The following is a 20,887-nucleotide window of genomic DNA, read 5'->3' as shown; positions in this document are numbered from 1 at the left end:
GACAGCGCCCGCCCGCTGCAACCTGGGAATCGTAGTCCGCGGGCGGCGGCGCCCAACTACAACCCCCGTCAGCACGGCCGGGGGGGCGGGGCCCTCAGGAGGGAGGGGCCTGGGTCGGAGCCGAGGTGGCTCCGCCCCGGGCCGGGGCCGCCCTGAGCGGGAGGGGAGCGGGGCCGGGGCCGCCCTGGGGGGACGCAGGGCCGAGCCGCTGCGGGGAGGGTGCGGTGGTCCCGCACACCGCGGTGTAAGGAGCCGGCCGGTCCGCATCCTGCTGTGGGAAGGCACCGCCGAAGGCGGAGGGCCGGAGCCCCTGCCCTGCCTTGGCCCCGCCGGCGGGCTCCCGGCGGGGAGCGGCCGGGCTGGCACCGCAGGCCCCGCGGGGCGAGGGTGCCGCTGCTCTTGGGGGAATATAAAGCGCTGGACATTGGGATTTTGCTTGCTGAGACGTTGGAGGCAATTATCTGAGAAGAGAAGATGGGGCACTGCCGAAAGAGCCAGACTGGCTGGGAAATGCGCTGTGACAATCCCGCTGCTTGTTTGGCTGAGGGTGCTTGGGGGGTAGGCACAGGGGTGCCGGGGCTGCGCACAGGGCGCTGCTTTGCCTCACCAAAACACAGCTAATCTCACAGAATCCTCATGGTTGGAAGGGACCTTTGAGATCATCAAGTCCAACCACAGGAAAAAAAACAACCAAAAACCCACAAACAGACACAACCCAACAGTCTTGGGCACTAGAGCATGCCCTGAAGAGCCACGTCTACACGTTTCTTAAGTACCTCCAGGGATGGTGACTCCACCACCTCCCTGGGCAGGCCATTCCAGTGCCTGACCACCCTCTCAGCAAAGTAATTCTTCCTGATACCTAATCTAAACCTCCCCCGCCACAACTTCAGACCATTTCCTCTGCTCCTGTCGTTATTCCCTAGGGAGAAGAATCTCTCTACAACCTCCTTTCAGGCTGGGGTGTCTCTGCACTTGGGTTTTATGGATCTCAACCGAAATAAAAAGCTGGTAACTTTAAAAATCTGGTTTAGATGAATATTAAAAAACAAATAAAAAATTAAAAAAGAGGAAGAAGTTACCCTACAATCTTTGCTTAACTGGAGATGACATTCAATACAGCCACCAGCACATCCCTGCAGCCCAGCAATCCCTGCAGGAAAGGTGGCCTTTCCCTCTGGAAGCAGTGGAGCCTGCACACAGGGCAGCTCAGCGCACGCCTCCTAATCCCGTAATTGCTCTTGAGCCCCCAGCTGCTGTTTGTTCCGTGTCACCCCAGCCCTGACACCCGCTGCAGGGTGTGACAGGAAAAAGCCGGCGCTGCTGGCTCTCGGAGCAGACGGTGACGGAGGGACATCAGGACCCTGCCTTTTTTAGCAAGAATTCATTACTCCTGGCTACCCTTGGGAATATAATCCCTAGTTATTTCCATGGAAAACCTCTAACTAAAGTTTAGCACATAACAAAGTTACTTTTTAGTAATAAAATAACTAAGATTTGCAGAAATATTAGAAGTATTCAGAATGCTACTGCTGCAAATAAAGTTGCTGTAATGTAGTTGCTTTTATTAAAAAGAAATGAGTGAGGTTTGATTAACTCTAAATGCCATTCAACAACCAGCATGAGATAGAATTATACAGAAAAAATGTGTGCTTTTATAGTATCCACTTTGTGTCAGTTATTCAGTGTAAAAAACTGCAGTATATTAATCACATCAAGACCATATCTAAATGCTGGAAATTAGGGGATACACTTGAATAATATAACTTTGTTCATCTGTTCTTTTTCTAAAAACTTTCTTAGCAGGCGTAGGGCATTTAAAACACCAACACAGAGCTTATCCCAGTGTGAAAGCTCCCATTCATTGCAGTTAGAAATTAATTGGAACCTAATATTTTATTACATGCTGAAACCAAGTAGGTAACAATTTCTACCTCAGTTTTTTAAAAGATTGCAGTTGGGTGTATGTATCCAACCCTTAAGTGGATTAAGCAGGTTATAAAGAGCAGGCTTCAGGAGGGGTGGGAGAGGGGAGCCTTTGGGAATAGGCAAAGTACCCTCCTCATCTGCTGCCTCATGTCGGTGGCAACATTATTTCTGGTGGGACCACTGTACTTATATTTTTCTTAGCCTGAAATAACCCTCGTGTTTGTTACAGTTGTTGTACAGAGCTCCTAAGAATTCTGGAAGGATCAGGGTGTTTTCAGCTCCCGTAAGTAAGAATTGAGGGCTCAGCCCTTCTGGGGGGGGCTTAGCACCTGGCAGGACCCTTGCAGTGAGGGGGAGGCAGCTCCTTGCTGCCTGTCCCCCTGCACGAGGCAGGATACAGTCCAGCCTAATATTTGTTAATCCATAATGATCGGTGTAAGTGCTGTGTAGCGAAAACTGTGGATAAACCATCCCTGTGGATGCAAATATTTGCTGTTGTAAAGGGTTGCTGTGCGTGCAGCTGCGGGAGGCTGCCTGCTTTGCGGCTGATAAGGTGCGTACGGTGAGTGACAGCCTTGGACAAAATCCAAATCATACATTAATACTAATATTAATTAAACCGATGTAAGTTAATGCAGAATAAGCAGCAATGGGCAGCTAACTCGACAGCTGCAGTAAGCTGTCCACTCTGGCCACAGGATTCCTTGTTAGAAGGTGCCTCCACGTTGTGTGTTGTTTAGAGAAAAGGAACAAAATCATCACCAAGTTATGCTTAAGTTAAGGAAAAAAATACAGAAAAGTCATGGGCTTGAAAATGCTATTAAAAAAATTTAAGCAAAACTCTTAGTATTTTTAATAACAGAAAAGGAAAGACTGTCACTGGAAAAGATCTGAAAAAAAATTATGAATACTGCTTTGAACTCAGCAGAACATGTAGCAGCACGGTATTTCTTACGAATCTGTGAGTAAAGGATGTTCATACCCATATAGCCTGTACATTGCCTGCGTTCACTTCTGCTTATTAATTGAATGTACTTTGTATTCTCGCCTCATTTATTGCATTGTCATATTTGCTGTGAGTGCGGGGAAGGGTGAGGGTAGGTGGGAGGCAGTGGGGATGGTGCTCATCTACCAGGTGCTCCGCTGCCTTTGTTCCTTGTGCACACCTATTCAAATGGCAGGGCAGGACGGGCGGCACTGCCCATTTCCCTGGCAAATAAGGCAGCAGCTGCGGGTCCCAGCCCCGCTCAGCTCGAGGTGGTGGTGCTGGTGTGGGACAGGATGCTGTCCTGGAGCCCTTTAGCCAACTTCTTCTGGGATTTACACTGCAAAATATACTTTCTGCTTGTAGGTAAGAGACAGCATGAATTATATTTGGTTGTCACTGTGGAAACGGGAATGGGTTTTATACTCCTAAATTTAAAGATGTTTCTGTTGTGCTGTCAGCTGTTTTGTTTTAAGGCAGCCTAAAAGCTTTCAGTCAGCCTCAGCCTGCTTTATGAGTGGAGCTAGGAGCTTTGAGCAACTGGCAAAAACTAGCAGTATCCATAATCTCTAAGTAAAACGTGGGCACTGATTGCATGTACATTGTCCCGTTTCATTAAGTGCTATATGCACTGTGCATTCTGTCCAAGAAGTAAGGCTGGGCAGAGTCACAACCAAAGTTTATCCCGAAGCTATTACACGTCTTTAAAAATGCATTATGCTGAGACAGTGCTGATACATTGGTTTTCAGTTCATGATGATGTCTTACAGTTAATAGAGAAAATTTATATGCCATATTTAAACTTAATTGGTATTAAAACTAAATTAAACTTTCAATCAACTGAGCTATGCCTTACTGTTAATAGTACATTTGTTTGGTACCTGGGTGCAATTTTCCTAAGTATACTTGTGATATCCCTGCAGTTGATAAAAAATAGATGTTCTGTGCCTTTGAGAGGAATATCCTGTGATCAAATGTTAGATAAACTTATATTTCTATAAACTCTTGTAGTTCACTTATTCTGTAACTGTTTTTGAAAATATCAACAGAGGGAATATGTACTGTAACAAACGGAGTGTGTCCTCTACGCATTCAGGTGTAAGGACACTTTTTCCTTTGTCTTCTTTGTTAACTTCATGTATTGTCACCTCGCTCACTTGAGTTCAAGCTGAACACTTCACCAAGATTTTTGGCTTTGTAACAATTGCAGTTTTATATGAAGTTTATCAGATTTCTTCTTTAAAAATGAAAACACTGTTTGACAAAATGGACAGTGAACATTCACTTTATCACTTTTTTCTTCTTTAAAAATGAAAACACTGTTTGATAAAATGGACAGTGAATATTCACTTTATCTCCATTAGAGATTTACCCTTTTTTATTAAAATTCCACAAGAGCTCCTGGTGTGCCAGCAGAGTGCTTCACTGCACACAGCTGCTCACCACCAGTCTCACGGTATGCCCTCACCCAGAGGAACGTGTTACCAGTGTGGGAGCCTGTACTCGATGTCATGGCGAGAATCGGGCATGACACAAAGCCCACCAAAGACATTGCCCTCAGAGGCAAGAATTAGGTCCAATAACCAGGCTCAGTGGGACTTGTTCTTGGGCAAAAAGTCCCCAAATGGGGAAGAGTACACCTGAGTCCCTGGTGCTGTATCTGCAGGGTTCGGGAACTGCAGATTTCCTGGTACCTTGTATCTCTTTTTTCATAAATGAACTTATTTAACCACTGATCTAATGAAATTTTACTCCAAGTTCAGGGGTTTTGGGGAGCAGAAGAGCTAAGTGAACACTGGTGAAAAGCAGCTGGGAACGCAAACTCCCTTTGACAAGGAGATGTGCATGTTAAATTCAGCGAAGGATAAAACCTCGCTAAGCAGGTTTGAGTTTGTGCCGTAAACTCAAAAGTTCTGTCATAGTTTTTTATTTAAACTCAAGCTGCAGCCCATGTTTTATGTCAACAGGGATTGTGTTGTGGCTGCTAATACCGGTGACAGCAGAGTGAGGTGGGAGAGCAGCAGAGATGACCGAGCCCCCGCGGAGGTCATTGTGGTACAACCCAATTGCCTCACAGTTACTGCACCAAAACTAGTTTTCAGAATTGCATCGTCCCGACAAAACATGTATTATATTTAGAAAGCTATAGAGATAGGCTTAGATTCTATGGAATTTGTGCCCGATGAGAACGCAGTAAGAGTTTGGCAGGTGGGCTTGGTTTCACTGTTTACTTTACTTCACGGGTTAGTCACAACAGCCTTCAGTTTCACCTGAAAATCAAACCTCATGAAGTCAGGCTAATATTCCAGACTGCAAAAGTTTTGCAATCCAAGACTGTTTGTCAGTATGAGCTCTAGAAATTGGAACTATTTTAAAGGGAAAATACTTTAAATATTAAGGTAAATGCAAATCTTTGACTTTATGTCAGATTTTCAGCAATAAAAGATTCTCTGTCCAGAAATCACAAATATCCTTCCTTTGGCTTTTTGTATCTGTTAAAGCTGGAGCTCTCTGGCTAGATCTAGTGCCACCGGGGTCAAGGAGAGTTTGCCCCTGTCTTACTTGAAATCTTACACAAAAAACTCTAAGCATTAACTCTAAGAGTCTTTTTTTCTCTGTGAGAATTTCTCATTTGAGTTTTCCAATGTTTCCATTTGTGTCTTGGGTCTGTTTATTTGTTTGTTCTTTCATTTTTATGCAGGTATTTGTTCTGCCTTAAAGTTGACAGTACCGTCTCATACCATCCACGGCATTGAGGGGCAACCACTCCATCTGACTGTTGACTACAATTTCAACACTACAGCTTCTGAAATCCAGATAATTTGGCTTTTTGAGAGGCCCCAAAGTAATCCAAAATACTTGCTTGGCTCTGTAAATCAAACAGTAGTTCCAGACTTGGAATATCAGCACAAGTTTACCCTCGTACCACCGAATGCATCTCTGGTGATCAATCCATTGCGTATCAGCGACGAGGGCAATTATATTGTAAAAGTCAATGTCCGTGGGAATGGGACAGTAGCTGCCAGCCAAAAGATTCGAGTAGCTGTTGATGGTAAGTTCATAAAATATAGTATCTTCATTTTGAAAATAAAATCGCAGTAGTTTTTATTTACTAGTTCTTAGTATCCAGTTACAATAGTGTATAATTTAATCCAACCATACCTGAATAAATACTAACAATTAAGTTGCTTTGTTTTCTACTGCTGTTGCAGGGAATCCTACAATATGTCATCTTGAAACAAAATTACTATATTGACCAATGTTTCTGGATCATAAGTAAAAATAAAAAGGAGTATAGGAACCAATAATCAATATTAAATTAGACAAACTTCTAAGAAACGATGTTTCTTAGGGCTCTGCTGTGCTCTCAGCCATGAAGATGCATTAACTTTCAAACAGTCTTTCTCCCGGGGCAGCTTTACCTTTGCCTCCTGAAACTACGGAAGAGGGGCCATTGACTTCTGCTGGTGACCCTGTGTCTGTAGAAGGAGCCCAGGCCTGAATTCCTAAAATACTGAAGTTCCCTCTTTGTACTGCGCTCCTTGTAGTGGGGATATTAAAAAGGGGGGGAAATAGAAAAGAATGCCAAGAGGCTACTGTAGTTTGTGGATTATACGGAGGGAGCCCTTAACTGTTGGCCTTGAAATAATTAAATGAGTGACATATTGATGTGAAAAAGTTGTAACTGTTGTTTAACCCCCCTTGTGTGTCCCAGTTACCAACAGCACGTCTCAGCAGTGCCCGGTGGCTGCGAGGTGGCACACTGTGGGCAGTGTCACACTGGGCACTCTTCATGGCATGGCCAAGGGCTCTGCCTACGGGGCAGGAGCTGGGGACCACGCTATACCCGGCTGCAGCCTTCATGTATTACAAGTAATAAAAACACCCACGTTTTATTTACATACTGGAACAATTCTTACAATCACCAGCTGAGAATATGGCCTTCCTTTTTCAACCTTTAGCCGCATTAAATGAATAAAATTTGAAATCCGAGTACTTTCCAGAGGGAACGGTGACTGCTGTTTGTATCGTCTTGGCACTGCAGACTGTAATACATGGGCTGTCACTTTTATAACTCTTCCTATCTCTTTAATTTACAGTTCCTGTCACAAAGCCAGTTGTATATACTGAACCGGCTTCAGGGGTAGTGGAGTATGTGGGGAATATTACCTTAAAATGTACTGTGGAAAGAGGTACAAGGGTAGTTTACCAGTGGATGAAAAACGGGAAGCCTCTCCACGCCAGCCCTACTTACACCTTCTCAACAAACAACGCAACGCTTCTGATTGTCCCTGTTGTAAAAGAAGACGTTGGGAACTACAGCTGTCTGGTGTCTAACCCTGTCAGTGCAATGGAAAGTGAGATAATTGCACCCACCATATATTGTGAGTAAATGAAATATTCATAATTCTCTTTGTATAAATGATCTGGCTGGAAAGAGTGCCTCTAACTATGGGAGAGGGCAGAGAACAGCTGAGTCAACGTTACACGGGAGTTGCATTCAAAATGAGCTTGTTTGTAACAGCTGTAACTTACAACAGGGTAACAGAACGGTACTCAGGGTTCAGTAGCTGTGAGGATGGGTCCAAACTGCAGAACTCAAACAGGAACTTCAGGAGTTCACCGTACAGACATCTTCAGATCTGGGGGATGTGACTCAAATCAAGAAATGACTCATCAGCTGGTTATACACAAAAATCCTGTTAAAAATGGGAACAGAAAGGACTGCAGAAGAGACCCCAGTCCGGTCTAGCAAAATCAGAGCTGAAGGGAGTGTTTGCTTTCCTCATCATAGGGAACGTGAGGGAGCAAGAAGAGCTGTGTAAGGACCAGCGTGTGCAGAAGAGCAGACGTGAGGGAGCCGTGTATTTTGACTGGAAACGATGGCAGAGGGAAACTTAACAGTGAGCGTGGAGTGAGTTCATGAATGGAGTAAGCTGGAGGGAGAAAAAGACTGGTGTAGTCAATGTTCAACAATTGTGCTTTAAATCTTAGAAAGGGCACCCTTACTCTGTTCCTTGTCCCTCCTGTAACGCCAGCTCCGAGTGCCTCCAAGGCTTGCAGGTGGCACATGGAGCGTGGGACATTGCCAGGCTCCCATTCGCATGTCCTCAGGGGGTGGGGTGTCCTTTCCAGACCAGAGCTGAAATCACACAGGTCGGGATCTACTCTGCCACCAGCCCTGCTCAGATATAACCAGTTTACCCAGTGGCACGGTGTGGATGGCACAGTGCAAGGACTGGGACGGGGCTGGTGCTCACTCTTGCCGTGCTCTGTGTCCTCCCAGCTGGGAACCAGCCCGTGCCCTGGGCCTGGAGTGATTGTGCCCCCGGCATGGTCAGAGCACACACCTCTTACTGTGGTGTATCTTCATCCTCCTCCTTTCATCTCTGATTATCCATTCTGCTACTTGTTCATTTGTAATTATAACTGGGAAGAATTGGATGAGGGGGTGTCTTACATCTGAAGTTGGGGGGGAGGGTCCACCCTTTGTCAGGGGAAGAGAAAAAGACTCTAAATGAGTGAAGACCAACAAGAACACTGTTAGAGGAGAGCTGGTCCCTCAGGTGCAGCCTATGAACCTGCCAGCAGTGCAAACACAAAGATAAAGAGCCCACTCAGGGCAGATGTGAACTGAACTTCCGTGCACATTAGACAGAGGGATCTCCATAAAATGCTCCACAAGGAAATAACCAGCTCCGATGGATTTTTAATTTATCATTACCATAATAGAAAAAAAAATCATATTCTTTCCTCAATATTTCTCCATATTTAGAAATATTGTTATAAGTATTTGCACTTTCATAATCTACTTTTCATTTCGTCAGAACTGAGGGTTTGCTGTTTGCACCATTTAAAATTTGATAAAATCGTTGAGAGAAAACCAAGCAATGCTGGACAAGCACCAGGCTTGTGCTGCTGTCCACATCCAGCCTGTGGTGGGAGCTGGATCTCGTGTCCCAGGCCGTGCCAAGGCCCACAGCTGGGTCCAGCCTGCGGAGGCGGTTTGTCCCCAGCTCCGGGTTGTCACTAAGGATGCGGGGCAGGCGCGGGTCCCTCCCTGCCATATGGCACTGCTGCGGGGAGCCACCGGCGGCCAGAAGGAAAAGGTCGCTCACAGCAAATACCTGCCATCTGCTTGGAAACTGCAACAGCCTCACGGGGATAGGAGCAATTGGAAGTATTCCCGCAGAGCAGTAGGCTGTTGCTCAGAGCAGGTGATTTATTGTTTTACAAGTCATTTAGTTAACTGGCTCTGTGAGAACGGGACTGGAAAGGAGAAGTAGAGCTGAGGGATCCGGGAAGGCTGTCGCTGTGTTCTTTTACTGAGAATCAAAAGTGGTTTGCTCTTCATTTCCCACTTATATTGTTCTGCTTCTGCACGAGCTCTGACGATAGCCCAGCCCAGAACTCGGCCATGGCAGTGGCCTGACCCAGAAACATGTGAGTTCCAGATGGGGAGAAGCTGCTGCCATGGAGGCCGCAGCAGAGAGTGCTGAATTGAACAGATTGAGTGGGGTTTCCTTCCTTGGGACTTGCCAAAGCTAGAATGTATTTGGTCCTAGAGAGGAAATGGTTAATTACCTTCAGAATAATCCTTAAGCTGTGTGAATCCCTCAGCCGCCCAGGGGTTCCCCGATGTTGTGTTGGCTTCGTCAGGGAATTGCCACTTTTCAGACCTTGCCGAGATTTAACTATTTCTTAGGAAAACCTTCCTTCGTTTTTTCCAAACACAGTTCCCCGGGCAGCGTGCAGCAGTGTGTCTGTAATGGTTTCTGTCACCTTGCAGGTTTCCACAGCAGCGTGGCTGTGCTGGCGGGGCTGTGTTGTGCTGTGTGGGGCTGTGTGGGGCTGTGTGGTTCTGGCGGGGCTGTGTTGTGCTGTGTTGTGCTGTGTGGGGCTGTGTGGTTCTGGCGGGGCTGTGTTGTGCTGTGTGGGGCTGTGTGGGGCTGCTCGGTCCTGGTGCTGGGGCAACAGCAGGACTCGGTTCTTACACAGACTGTGGCAAACCTGCCCTCTGGCTGAGGGGCACAGAGCACAGCCAGCTGCTCTCACCATTAATCTCTGTTTACATATATCAAAGGTTATATTATCAGTGAAAATAAAAGCTAATTCTTCTGAGGAAGAATTGGAGAGGAGGAACCACCGAATTGCTCTGAAAAGTGGGGGAAAAAAAAAAAAGTGTGTTCCTGCTTATAAATAGTACGTGAGGGGTTTTCCTTTCATTTATGAAGAGGTCAAAGTTCAGTGCATCCCTCTCCCATCTGAGAACAGGGCAGTAACTCCCTGTAAGGGGACCCCCTGTGAGGAGGGGATCCCTGTGGGGTTTGGGATGCGGCCCAGGGAGGTCGGTGACGCTGCAGCAGCGACAGCTCTGCGGATCCCAAAGCTCTGGGATGGAGTAATCCAAGGGAGCGGGACACGGCAGAGCCTGCGGGAGCCTGCCCAGCACCTGAGAGTTTAACAATGCCGTGGTTCTTGAGTGGCCCCCCCTGTGCGGGTGGGAGCAGCGCGGAGTCACGCTGAGGGGAACCTGTGCTGCCTTCCCCAGGGAAACAGCAGGCACGATGTCAGGGCTTCCTCAGGACGAGACTGCACAAAGCTTACCACTGTGCAAAAGAGACTAAATAAAAAGTTTGACAGATTTACATTGTGAAAGATGGACGTTTGGCTAAAAGTGGACTACGCTGAGGTCACGGTGTGACAGTCTACGTGCTCTTGTCTGACCCTTCCCATTTTCCTATGAAAAGTACCCTAAAAGTACTTAGCTGCTTAATTTCCTGAATTGTGATGAGGACTGTTGGACAGTAGTCCAGCACTAGGAAGACCTGCTCCTGTACTTCACAGCTTCTCCAACTGTTGTCAGTTTTCATTCTTTTGATGGTTCTGAACACTGCAGAGACCTGTGCTTTTCCCTAAACAGCGATGGGATGGGGATTAGTGGGTGGAGTCTGAGAGGAACCAAGCACAGATCACGTCATGGAACTGAAAGCCTTTTAACTGAAATGACTGAATCCAACGGCAGCCGTTCTAAAGTCTAGGATGACTTAAAAATTCTAAGTTCAGAGATATGCTTCTATGTAAAGTTTAATTATATACTTTGATTTTAATTTTTCTACTGTGTTTTCTTTCTTTTCACTGCAGATGGACCTTATGGAGTTAGAGTTAAATCAGATAAAGGCCTGAATATAGGGGCGGTGTTCACAGTGGACATGGGGGAAGTGATCCTGTTGGACTGCTCGGCAGACTCCAACCCACCAAACACCTACTCCTGGGTTCAGAAGGCTGACAACGCCACACAGGTAATCCAGCACGGACCCCACCTGGAGGTTGTGTCTGACCAAGTGCCCCAGAAGACAATCGATTACGTGTGCCGTGCTTTCAACAACGCCACTGGAAAGCGAGATGAAACTCACTTCACTGTCGTCGTTACCTCTGTGGGTAAGAACATTAATTCATTGCTGTGACAGTGATGTCTGAGCAGCGCCAGCCCCAGAAAAAGGAATAATTCTTAGAGACAGAATGTATCATCTCAGAAGTAAGGTCTTGCTGACAGTGGGGCAAAGGGGATTCCGGTGCCCAGTTGCATCCAGGTTATGGTGGCAGCAGGACACAGCCTGGGACAAGACCTGCTCAGATGCTGAAGTTCTGTGGGAGTTTGACACCGAAATATATTTGGCCATTTGGAGCTCTAATAGAAAAACTTCCTTGGTGGGCAAACCTCATCATGACCAGTAACGTGGCAGAATTGTATGTCTCTTACTCTATTCCTTACATTTTGCCTTTAAAAATGACAAAGATGAGTGGTGGGAATGACACAGAAATGTGCAGAGTGCCAAGGTGGGCCTGTCCTCCCACGGGCAGAGTTCATCCAAGGCTCCCTGTCCCACAGCCTCCAGGAGCTGTCAGCCCTGGGGCCACCAGGTCACCAGCACATGGGGTGGTTTGGAGTGTAGAACACTGGCTGCAATAACCAGGCTCGGACTAGCAGCAATGGAGGCTTTAATGTTTTTCCAGTGTGTTGGGTACGTGGTTGGGTTTGTAAGAACCTCCCTTTAGTGCATGATTTATTATCACGCAAGCTGTGACCATGAAAGGTTTTATTACAATCCGTTCATAAAAATGATTTCACTGTGGCGTTTATGGATCTGTGGATGGACTGCGAGCTCTGCTGAGCACACACCTTTGTTCCTCAGACATTCTCAGCGCGGCTCCTGTCCCAGGCTGTGCTACGCGGCAGCAAGGCAGGGCTTCAGGAAAGCTCCGGGAGCAGATGGCGAAGAACAAGCCAATGAGGAAGTCTGATATCTCTTATTAATGCAGATCGATACACGTATTTTCAGATAAGGATTGTATCCTATTAATGTTCAACAAGAGGGGATAGATTGCCTTTTAGAAGATTTAACAAAGCAGCCTCACCTGTGCGGGACAAAGAGCTGGGCCATTTGTTAGGGAGATGAAGAAGGAGGGCAGGGGGCTGTGGCTCAGGCTGACTTTCAGCTTCCCCACAAATCCATGGCGTTAATTACGCTGGGAGGAAGATGGGTTGGGATTTTACACTGAGAACACTGCGCTTCAAAACTAACTAAAAATGCAACCCGAGCTATGTGTGACTGGAAATTAAAATTACATTTCTCCAGAAAATTCATGCAAGATACGATATAAATGTGAATTTTCATCAATAAGTATTTAAAAATTCAGCTGAGATTTCCTTTCAAAGCCCCAAATGAAGGAAAAACTCCACAGCTTTATGTTTAGTTGCACTTAAGGATACATTTCCTAATTACAAATATTTTGCCTAAATAAAGCTTTTTAAAACAGCTGGGAAAAAAAGTTTCCTTCCTCTGCCGCCATTTTGTTCCTGATGAACATTTATTCCGATAGCACCAACCCCAGGTGTGAGCCCCCGCTGTGTGGGGCGGCACTGACTGAGGAGTGAATTCACCCCCTGCTCGGGCTCAATTCCCCTTGGAACTGAACAGAAATGTTATAGCATTAAACACACTAAACAAAGACTATGAATATTATCCCACATCCCTTCTCCCTGATTTACTGAGTTTAAATAATTTAATAATTAAATTAGATTTGTTGAGTTTAAAATTGAACTTATTCTTTTTAAAGAATATTTTTAAGGTCTCGGCTTTTTCTGCTGAGTGTTTGGGGTTATTTTTTCTGAGGAAAGCAGTACATTGAAAGAGCGTGAAACAAATTTGGTGGAATTGCAGTGATTTATTTCCCCATGTCTTCTGGATGCAGCTGGTTTGAAGAGCAGGTATTTAACCCTTGGGGTGGCGGCTGCGCACGGAGCCGGCACAGCATCGGCGTTGGTGGAGGAGTGAGGGGACGCGAGCAACGCCAGCTGCCAGCCCAGGGGTCACGCAGTTGGGAGGGTGAAGCTGGCACTGACAAACGTGCAGCGTTCATTTACCTTCACTGAGTGCGGTGCGGCCTTTAATTACATTAATTCTGCACCATTCCCAGCAAAGGGAGGAAATGAAGGACGCACAAGGAACTCTAAGTGGCAGTTCCTAACTTTCACATTCCTGTCTTTGCAAATTCTATGCAAATGCTTCCAACAGGCTTTTGTGTATGTAATTCTAAACAGACTGTCTTTGTGCTGTATCAGTAAATCCTGCTGGAAAACTGCTGCTAATGCGAATCCCAGCAAAAGGTCTGAGCACAGGAAGGAAATACTTTGGATATATTTAGGCATGAACACAACCGAGATAATTTATCGGCTCCTGAGGGATGTGATAAACCACCAGAACTGTCAGTGATCTGAGAACCTTCAGAGAAAACCCAACAGTTCAGTTATCCCTCCTGCCCTCCAGCTCCTACAGCAAGGGCTTCCCTCCCATCTACCAAAAGCTGTTCACCTTTGTCACCTGCGCTGTTGGTGCTTTGGTGTCTCTGTGCCCACGATCAGAATATTCACCTACTTTTTGTGCTGCTGCAATTCATGGGTTACATTCACTGACCTTCACTGCCTGCTAGATCCCCGGCTGCTCTGGGCTCATTTCTGATGTGCACATCATTGCTTTCCCAGTTCAGGAGACTGGGGGGGAAGAAAAATATTAGCCATTTGCAGGAACACAAATTTTGTGTCTATCTTGTGTCTGTGTGCAGGTTTACTGCCCTCAGAGGAACTTCAAAAGATGCCCTTTTCAGTATGATAATAGCACATGGCACAGAACACGAGCCTAAATGCAGTACTCTTCTTCTTTGGTACAGGACTGGAAAAACTGGCCCAGAAAGGAAAATCTTTGTCGTCTCTTGCAGTAATAACAGGAATTTCATTATTTTTGATCCTAGCTATGGCCTTTTTATTCATATGGAAAAGATATCAGCCACATAAAGGTATGTAAAGGTTAAGCACACTCCAGCTCTTCTTTGGGACCATCAGAGCAAAAAGAATGATTTTTCTTTTTCTCTTCTTTTCAGTGATACAACAGAAGCTGCAGAGCAGGTACAGAAATAAATAATTCTTGGGTCTTGAAGTCCTTTTCATCACAAGAATTGCATTTTATCGTACTAATTTTCTTTCCTTGGCTTGTGACATCAACCTGAAAAGCATGTTTGTGTTTTCTAGGCCAGAGACTGACTACAGAAAGGCACAGACGTTTTCAGGTAACGCTAATGAAAGAAATGGGAGCATAAGGTCAAAATCTTTGCCTGGAAAAAAAAAAAAGCATCTCCACTTACCAAAAGAAAGGAGGAAAGGAAGGGAAGTGTTTTAGCTCGGGCTGCACCCCTCTGTGGCAGCTTAGTTAAGGTAAAACCAGGATGACCACGGGTCAGTGTGGGTTAACTCACCCCTGGAGTTCACGGCAGTATGTACCCTCTCCCCTTGAACTCCAGCTGCCAATCCCCGTTGGAATCACCTCTATGCTGCTGTTCTCACCAGTATGAAATAAGTGGGTGTTATTATGGGATAGCAGTGAGAGGTGATATGCCATCCTTTTCTACCAAAGCACCACAGCAGGCCATAAATGGCTCCCTGCGAGGGGACAGGGCAGTGGAGGAAGCTCAGGAAGGCAAGAAAAAGTCCCTTGAGCAAAGAGGGTCCTTCACCCCAGATACTGGAGTGGTGTCAGAGATGTCTTCAGTGCTGCAGCCTTTGCTGTTGGGTGGTGGCCCAAGGGGCCACCAGGAGTCTCAAATCTCCTGGACAGTGGGAGGGTAGAGAAGGATACTCCCACCCTAACTACAAGTTGTGTCTGAAGTCCCAGATACAATTTGTCAACCAGTTCAATGATCATAGAACATAGAGTCATGGAATCAGAATGGTTAGAGTTGGAGGGACCTCAAAGATGGAAGCGGTTAAATCTATGATTCTATGATTCTAAAGCAGATCAAACAACCGATATTCAGATGTTTTAAAAATTAGCCTAAATTACTTTGCCAGTCATTATTTCCCAGGTTCATGATACATCTTCATACCTTCTTTCATGTTTGTTTGTTCTGACTTTAGGACATGAAAGTGCTTTGGATGATTTTGGGATATATGAATTTGTCGTTATTCCTGATCTTGCCAATGGTTCTCGGGTACGTGATTTTACATCATAAACTAGTGGTCAATTTCTGTTTCCTAAGGTGTTCTAAATACCTGTACTAGAGCCCTTCTGTCAGTTTTGTTCCGTTGCTTTTTATGAGTGTCTGTATGACACCGTGTCATACAGGGCCGCAAAATTTAGGGTCAACAGACTCAAACTGGAAGGAAGCAGGAGAAACACTTTCCCTTTGCTAGCGAAAATTTCTGGCAATAGAGTCTTGTCCTTGTGGAGAGCATCAATATGGTCAGGTCAGGGAGAGCTCATAAAGGTGATCACCCAGGGTCACATCAACAGCCACACCTATTCGTTATTACAAGTAGTACTCAGAATACACGGTATATTTGCAAAAAAAAAAAGTGATAGATTACAGCCGTAGGAGCTCATTAAGTACAGAGATGGGGCCCTACATCATCACAGCCTTGCACATGCGATGAGACCCCTCAGGCTGATCACGTCTCAGAGTCAGGTTCTTGTTGACTTGGGGCCTTAGTGGGTCAGGAGGGGGGTGAGAGGTGACAAGGACAACAGAATGGATGTACAAGCAATGAAATCTATTCCAATTTCCAGTAAATGTTCAAGAAACAAGAGAAATTCCACCGGTTTATGTTCAGTTACTCAGATTTATGGCATTGCAGCTAAAGTCAGCATTTGATCCACTGATTCATTTGAGCTATTTAGTGGAAAAATAAGAAAGTAAAGATATTGAAGAACTGGAGGCTGGGTATAGGCAGAAAGACTCAGAATTCCTGGTGGATGGGGAGTCCAGGTGTTGTGTTGGCATAAGAGCAGATTTGTATACTTAATATATTGAAAATTTTCACTATTACTTCACTTATGGAAATTCCTTGATGTTCTCTCTCTGTGACATGATGGCTGGAGTTTTATCCTGAACCCTTTCCCTGAATATTTTCTCCTTTTTTACTATTGATTCTCCTGCTTCTCTCTTTATTAAATGCTCCTTCCTTGACTTGTGGGACTCTAATATAAAATACTTGCTATATTAAATGCCAGAGCTGCATCCTAAATCTTCTGAGATCCTAATTGAATTTAAAACAACTGCTTGCTTTACTATAAATGTGATAAAAACATACTCGAAATGTAAACTGGTAGAGATGAACTGTTAAATCCACACGCAAACCACTGATAGGGAAAAGTTAAAAAACCAAGAAGTTACATTATCAGCTTAATTTCTGTTGAATCTTTTCCCGTTTGTACTTACAGTAGGAATACTCTCTGCTACTCCTAGGTTTCAGGTCAGTCTGCTCCTGGCTCTGACTCTGCCCCAGGCCAGGATATGCTTAGCACGGTTTATGAAGTCATTCAGCATATTCCTGACCCACCGCAGCAAGACCATCAACAGTAAGTTGAAGCCCACGTGCGCTCGTGGTAGCTCAAACACAAACGCTGTTGCACCCAGAACAATTTACATTTTGGTGGCTGGTGCTTGGTTCCAGCGAGAGGGGTAAGGAAGGAGAACAGGTTTGAGCTGCATCCCTCCCTGCCCCGTTTCCTGCCCAGCCCTGGCTTTCCCTGGGGACTCCAGCCTGGCCGTCCTTTGTGCCAGCCTTGTCCAAGTGCGCAGAACAGAAGCCAGGATCTTCAAGCACAGTTTCAAATGAGAATTCCCAGATGTTGTCAGAGGGTGGCTGTAGCTTCATGGCACGGAGACACCAACACTTCCCACTGAGCACCTCAGAGCCTCAATCAGAGCAGTTCAATCGACACCTTCCAGCAGGGGCCAAGTAGAGCTGGGTGTGGGGGTGGCAATGCTGAAACTGCTGAGCTGAGCAATTAGTGGTTGTTAAAATGGCCACCGAAATATTGATGGACAAGGCTTAGTCACCCGAGTAAGCAATGTCTTCATCTGTGTCTTACCGAACGGATTAGAGCGAAGGCTCTCGTTCTGCAGCAGCCTGGCTGGGAACACCACGGAAGGCTTTTGTCGAGTAGGGACCAGAAAGACCCCAGCACGTTGGGCTTGTGCTGCTCGTCAGCGGCTGGAAGTCCCGCTTTTGTTCCCATCACCTGCTTTGCAGCACGTCTTGGCGTGAGAGTGAATTCACTGCAAGGCTCCTGCCATGGCGGTACGGCTGCCGTGAACAGCAGCAGTCTTTCTTACAGATTAAGGACAGCTCACAAGACTTTATTTGCTACCAAGCCTATGGTGTCCCATTTCCCGTGGTTTTATGATGTGTCCTGTCTCTCTTACGGGTGAAAAAGAAAATACTCACTCTTAACAACACCCTAATCAGCTGGCTGAGTAATCACAGTGTTTGTGTGACTGCACTAGCACTCAGTACTCACACTACTAAAAATCCTGTGTGGGTTACATCTTCACCTGGGTGTCCAAATTATGTCTGCCAACACGCAGCCGTGCTTGGAAACGCAGGCTGGTCGGTGAGAAGGTGATAATGAATTACTAACAGCATTCCTCTTCTGCTTGGAGTTACTCACTTTGAACCTGAAGATGATTTTTCAAACAGTCTCTCTCGTGCCCTTGGGACCCCCTGGGGCAGCACCAGCAGACCTGCACACCAGCCCACCCCTAACACCAGGGAACAGCTTTTTCATTCCACTTTTCCTGATGCTTTTATCAACCTTTGCATCCTCTCACCCCCCCCACACACACACGTGCCTCAGACTTAACTCACTCTTAACTGATCCCAAAGTTCTAGATGTGCTTCAGCTCTTCAAAAGTGGGAATACTGCTGGAGACTGACTACACTCTGAAACTCTTTTCAAAACTCCTGATCTTATGTGTATGAAAAATTCCCTCAAACCTGGGTGTGTGACAGAGAGGTCCCAGAGGTGTTGTTCGTGCTGCAGAACCCTTTTACTGTTGTGTTTAGAGCCTGGGTTGTTGCTGTGGTTGCAACAGTGCATTTTAAAGGCATTTGAAAAGCAGGATCATAGACAACGGATACCGTATCTGTTTTCTCCTAGATGTACATGACGGCACGGGAACAGGAAACCAAAGCATCTGAAAAGGCAGAAGTGACTTCTTTTTCTTTATCGTATATTGAAAGGAAATGCCCACAACTCCAAGAATGGCAAGGGCTTACGCCAGGTTTTCTTGAAACAATTTCTCTTCAGACTGACAATCCCTTTCCTTCAGATGCTCCAAATTGCCCGTTTTTAATTTCTTTTTTGCTTTTGATTAATAGGGGGTTTTGCTTCTTTTTATTGAAAAATATGGGGTTTTTTCATTCCTTACTTTTCCTTATTTGTGAATACAAAACACAAAGGGACAGCTTAAAAATTGCAATATAAACCCTATATATTTTATGACAATAATGAGGGGGAGGCACAGGGAGGAATCAGGCCTCCCACACTTGTTTTATTAAAAAAATGGAAAAAAAATAATGTGTGGGGGAGTTTTTCATTGGGGTTGACTTTTACAAGAGAAGGTCTCCATATTGGCATGGAAAGTAATAACTGCAGTATGTCAGATTGCAGAATATCTTTGGGGTTTAAAATAAAGTTATTATTTTAACTCTTTTAATGTAACGGTATCTTTTAATTTACAAGCATAGAAACGGCTCTGTCAGGCAGTTACAGTTTAAAAATGTACATATGTATATTATTCAAAATAATGTGTTTTCATTAAATTCTCTTTCCTTTGCATTTGAACTGGTTTTCTATGTGCTGCCCAAGAGCCTGTGTTGAGAATATTTCTGCAGTCAAGCAAAGACAATGTTTTTTAACGCCATTGTATTAGAATGCCCTTGAGTCATGCTGTGCGTTTGAGCATATTCTCTACTCACACAGGAAAAACTGCAGAATGTTGTTCATAAGCATCTCTGAACAGCATGGAAGCACAGGATCCAACCTTTATCCCTGGCTGAAGATCTAACAGTCCGTGTCAGTCTGTACAGACGTGTTTGCTCCACGAGTAGTTCTTCCTAGAGACTCCTGAGTGCAGGAGACGAGCCCAGCTCCGACAGAGGAGAAGCCCCGCTCTCTCAGTGCCTTTCTGTGGAGCCTGGATGCTTTCCTAGAGCGCAGCAGAACTCCAGCAAAAGTTTCCAAACACTTCCCAGACAAATATAAAAGGATCACATCGTAAACAAGGAAACTGATGCAGCCTTGGGATGGAAAGTGACATTTGTGCTCTGTTGTTAAAATAACGAGGGGAAAAAAGCAAAGGATCATTTCTTGATTAGAATCTGTGGTAAATAAACAATAGACAAAGAGCATAGAAGACAAACAAAAGATTAGACATCTAAGGAGCCCGTTCAAGTACAAATTTGCACCACAGTTGGGTTAAACACGCAATGCAAATACCACTGTGTTGGAAATCCCGCTCCACCTACAAAGACACCAGCCTGTATCTGCACCGGCTCCGCGCAACGGCCCAGGGCAAAGTGCGGAGCTGCTGGTCACTGGCTCTGGTACCTCAGACACCTTCTCATGCAGAGCACGAGGGCAGGGCACCTCTGTACAACAGCATACCCCACCAAACACCAACACGTTCTTCATTTAAAAAGTACTGCCTAATGTCAACACTGAGATTTTCAGCAATGTGCATCCTCTATATTTTCTGTAGCTCTACAAAGTGGCATCTATATACATTTTTTCCATCTTAATAGTAAATGGATAAGGTTGTTTTGCTAAATGAAAACAAAAGTTTACCTGGGAGAAACCCAAAATTGTGTTGGACATCATTAATGTGTTTTCCTTAGAGTTACACTTTCCACTTTAACTTCACCTTGCTGATTTTTTATGAAATCATATTAAATTCAAAACTTGGCTTTCTAGACCTTTCCAACTCCTCTAAGCCTGTCATGCTTTGTCCCAGCCACAAATCGTATCTAAAAGCACAAAACATTCCAATTACACTCAAATATTCCAGACCACTCCTGTAAGCAGCAGGCTGGCACAGTCAGAAAACTGGATTCCATTTGAAATTCCTTTCAAGTGTGTCTGAAAGATACAGCCAAATGAGAAAAGGCTTTGAGAAGCAACTTCAGTGGGAAAAAAAGGGTTTAGAAAAGGCCTAAAAGATTGTTTTATCTTGGTTGGAAAATATACCAAGAAAATGAAGTAAGTCCTTAGTATGTAGAAAAGCTTCTAATAAAAGGGGCTGTGATCGGTTTTTCTCCATCTCTAATAAACCAAGGAAAAGGAAAGACCTACATACTATATATCTAGGAGGCCAAGAAAGGTGGTGGAAGTGCTGGAAGGAATGTCCTATAAGAGAGGCTGCGGACTCCGGGCTTGTCCCATCTGGAGAGCAGGAGGCTGAGGCTCCTCCTGGCTCTCTGCAGCTCCCCGAGGAGAGGGAGGTGCCGAGCCCTTCTCCCAGGGCTCCAGGCACAGGACGGGCACCAGCGGTTCAGAGCTGCGCCAGCGGAGGTTCAGATTGGACATGAGGAAGCATGTCTGTACAGAGACATGGGCAAACTCTGCAACAGGTTTC

The 20,887-nt window shown here is 45.4% G+C and overlaps 1 protein-coding gene across 1 annotated transcript; it reads left to right on the top strand.

The window, feature by feature from the left end:
• The first annotated feature begins 3,186 nt into the window (after positions 1–3,186).
• On the top strand, positions 3,187–19,020 carry HEPACAM2 (HEPACAM family member 2). Its single transcript, XM_014940240.1, has 10 exons — positions 3,187–3,280; positions 5,616–5,966; positions 7,015–7,299; positions 11,060–11,356; positions 14,147–14,272; positions 14,357–14,381; positions 14,505–14,542; positions 15,387–15,460; positions 16,715–16,827; positions 18,412–19,020. Exons 1-10 carry the CDS (start codon positions 3,211–3,213, stop codon positions 18,419–18,421), a joined length of 1,389 nt encoding a protein of 462 aa, XP_014795726.1. The 5' UTR covers positions 3,187–3,210; the 3' UTR covers positions 18,422–19,020.
• Positions 19,021–20,887: the final 1,867 nt, after the last annotated feature.

This window comes from Calidris pugnax, unplaced genomic scaffold (assembly GCF_001431845.1).
Source record: "Calidris pugnax isolate Ruff unplaced genomic scaffold, ASM143184v1 scaffold76, whole genome shotgun sequence".
In the NCBI taxonomy this organism is placed as follows: domain Eukaryota; kingdom Metazoa; phylum Chordata; class Aves; order Charadriiformes; family Scolopacidae; genus Calidris; species Calidris pugnax.
This window is presented reverse-complemented; position numbering and strand designations above follow the sequence as displayed.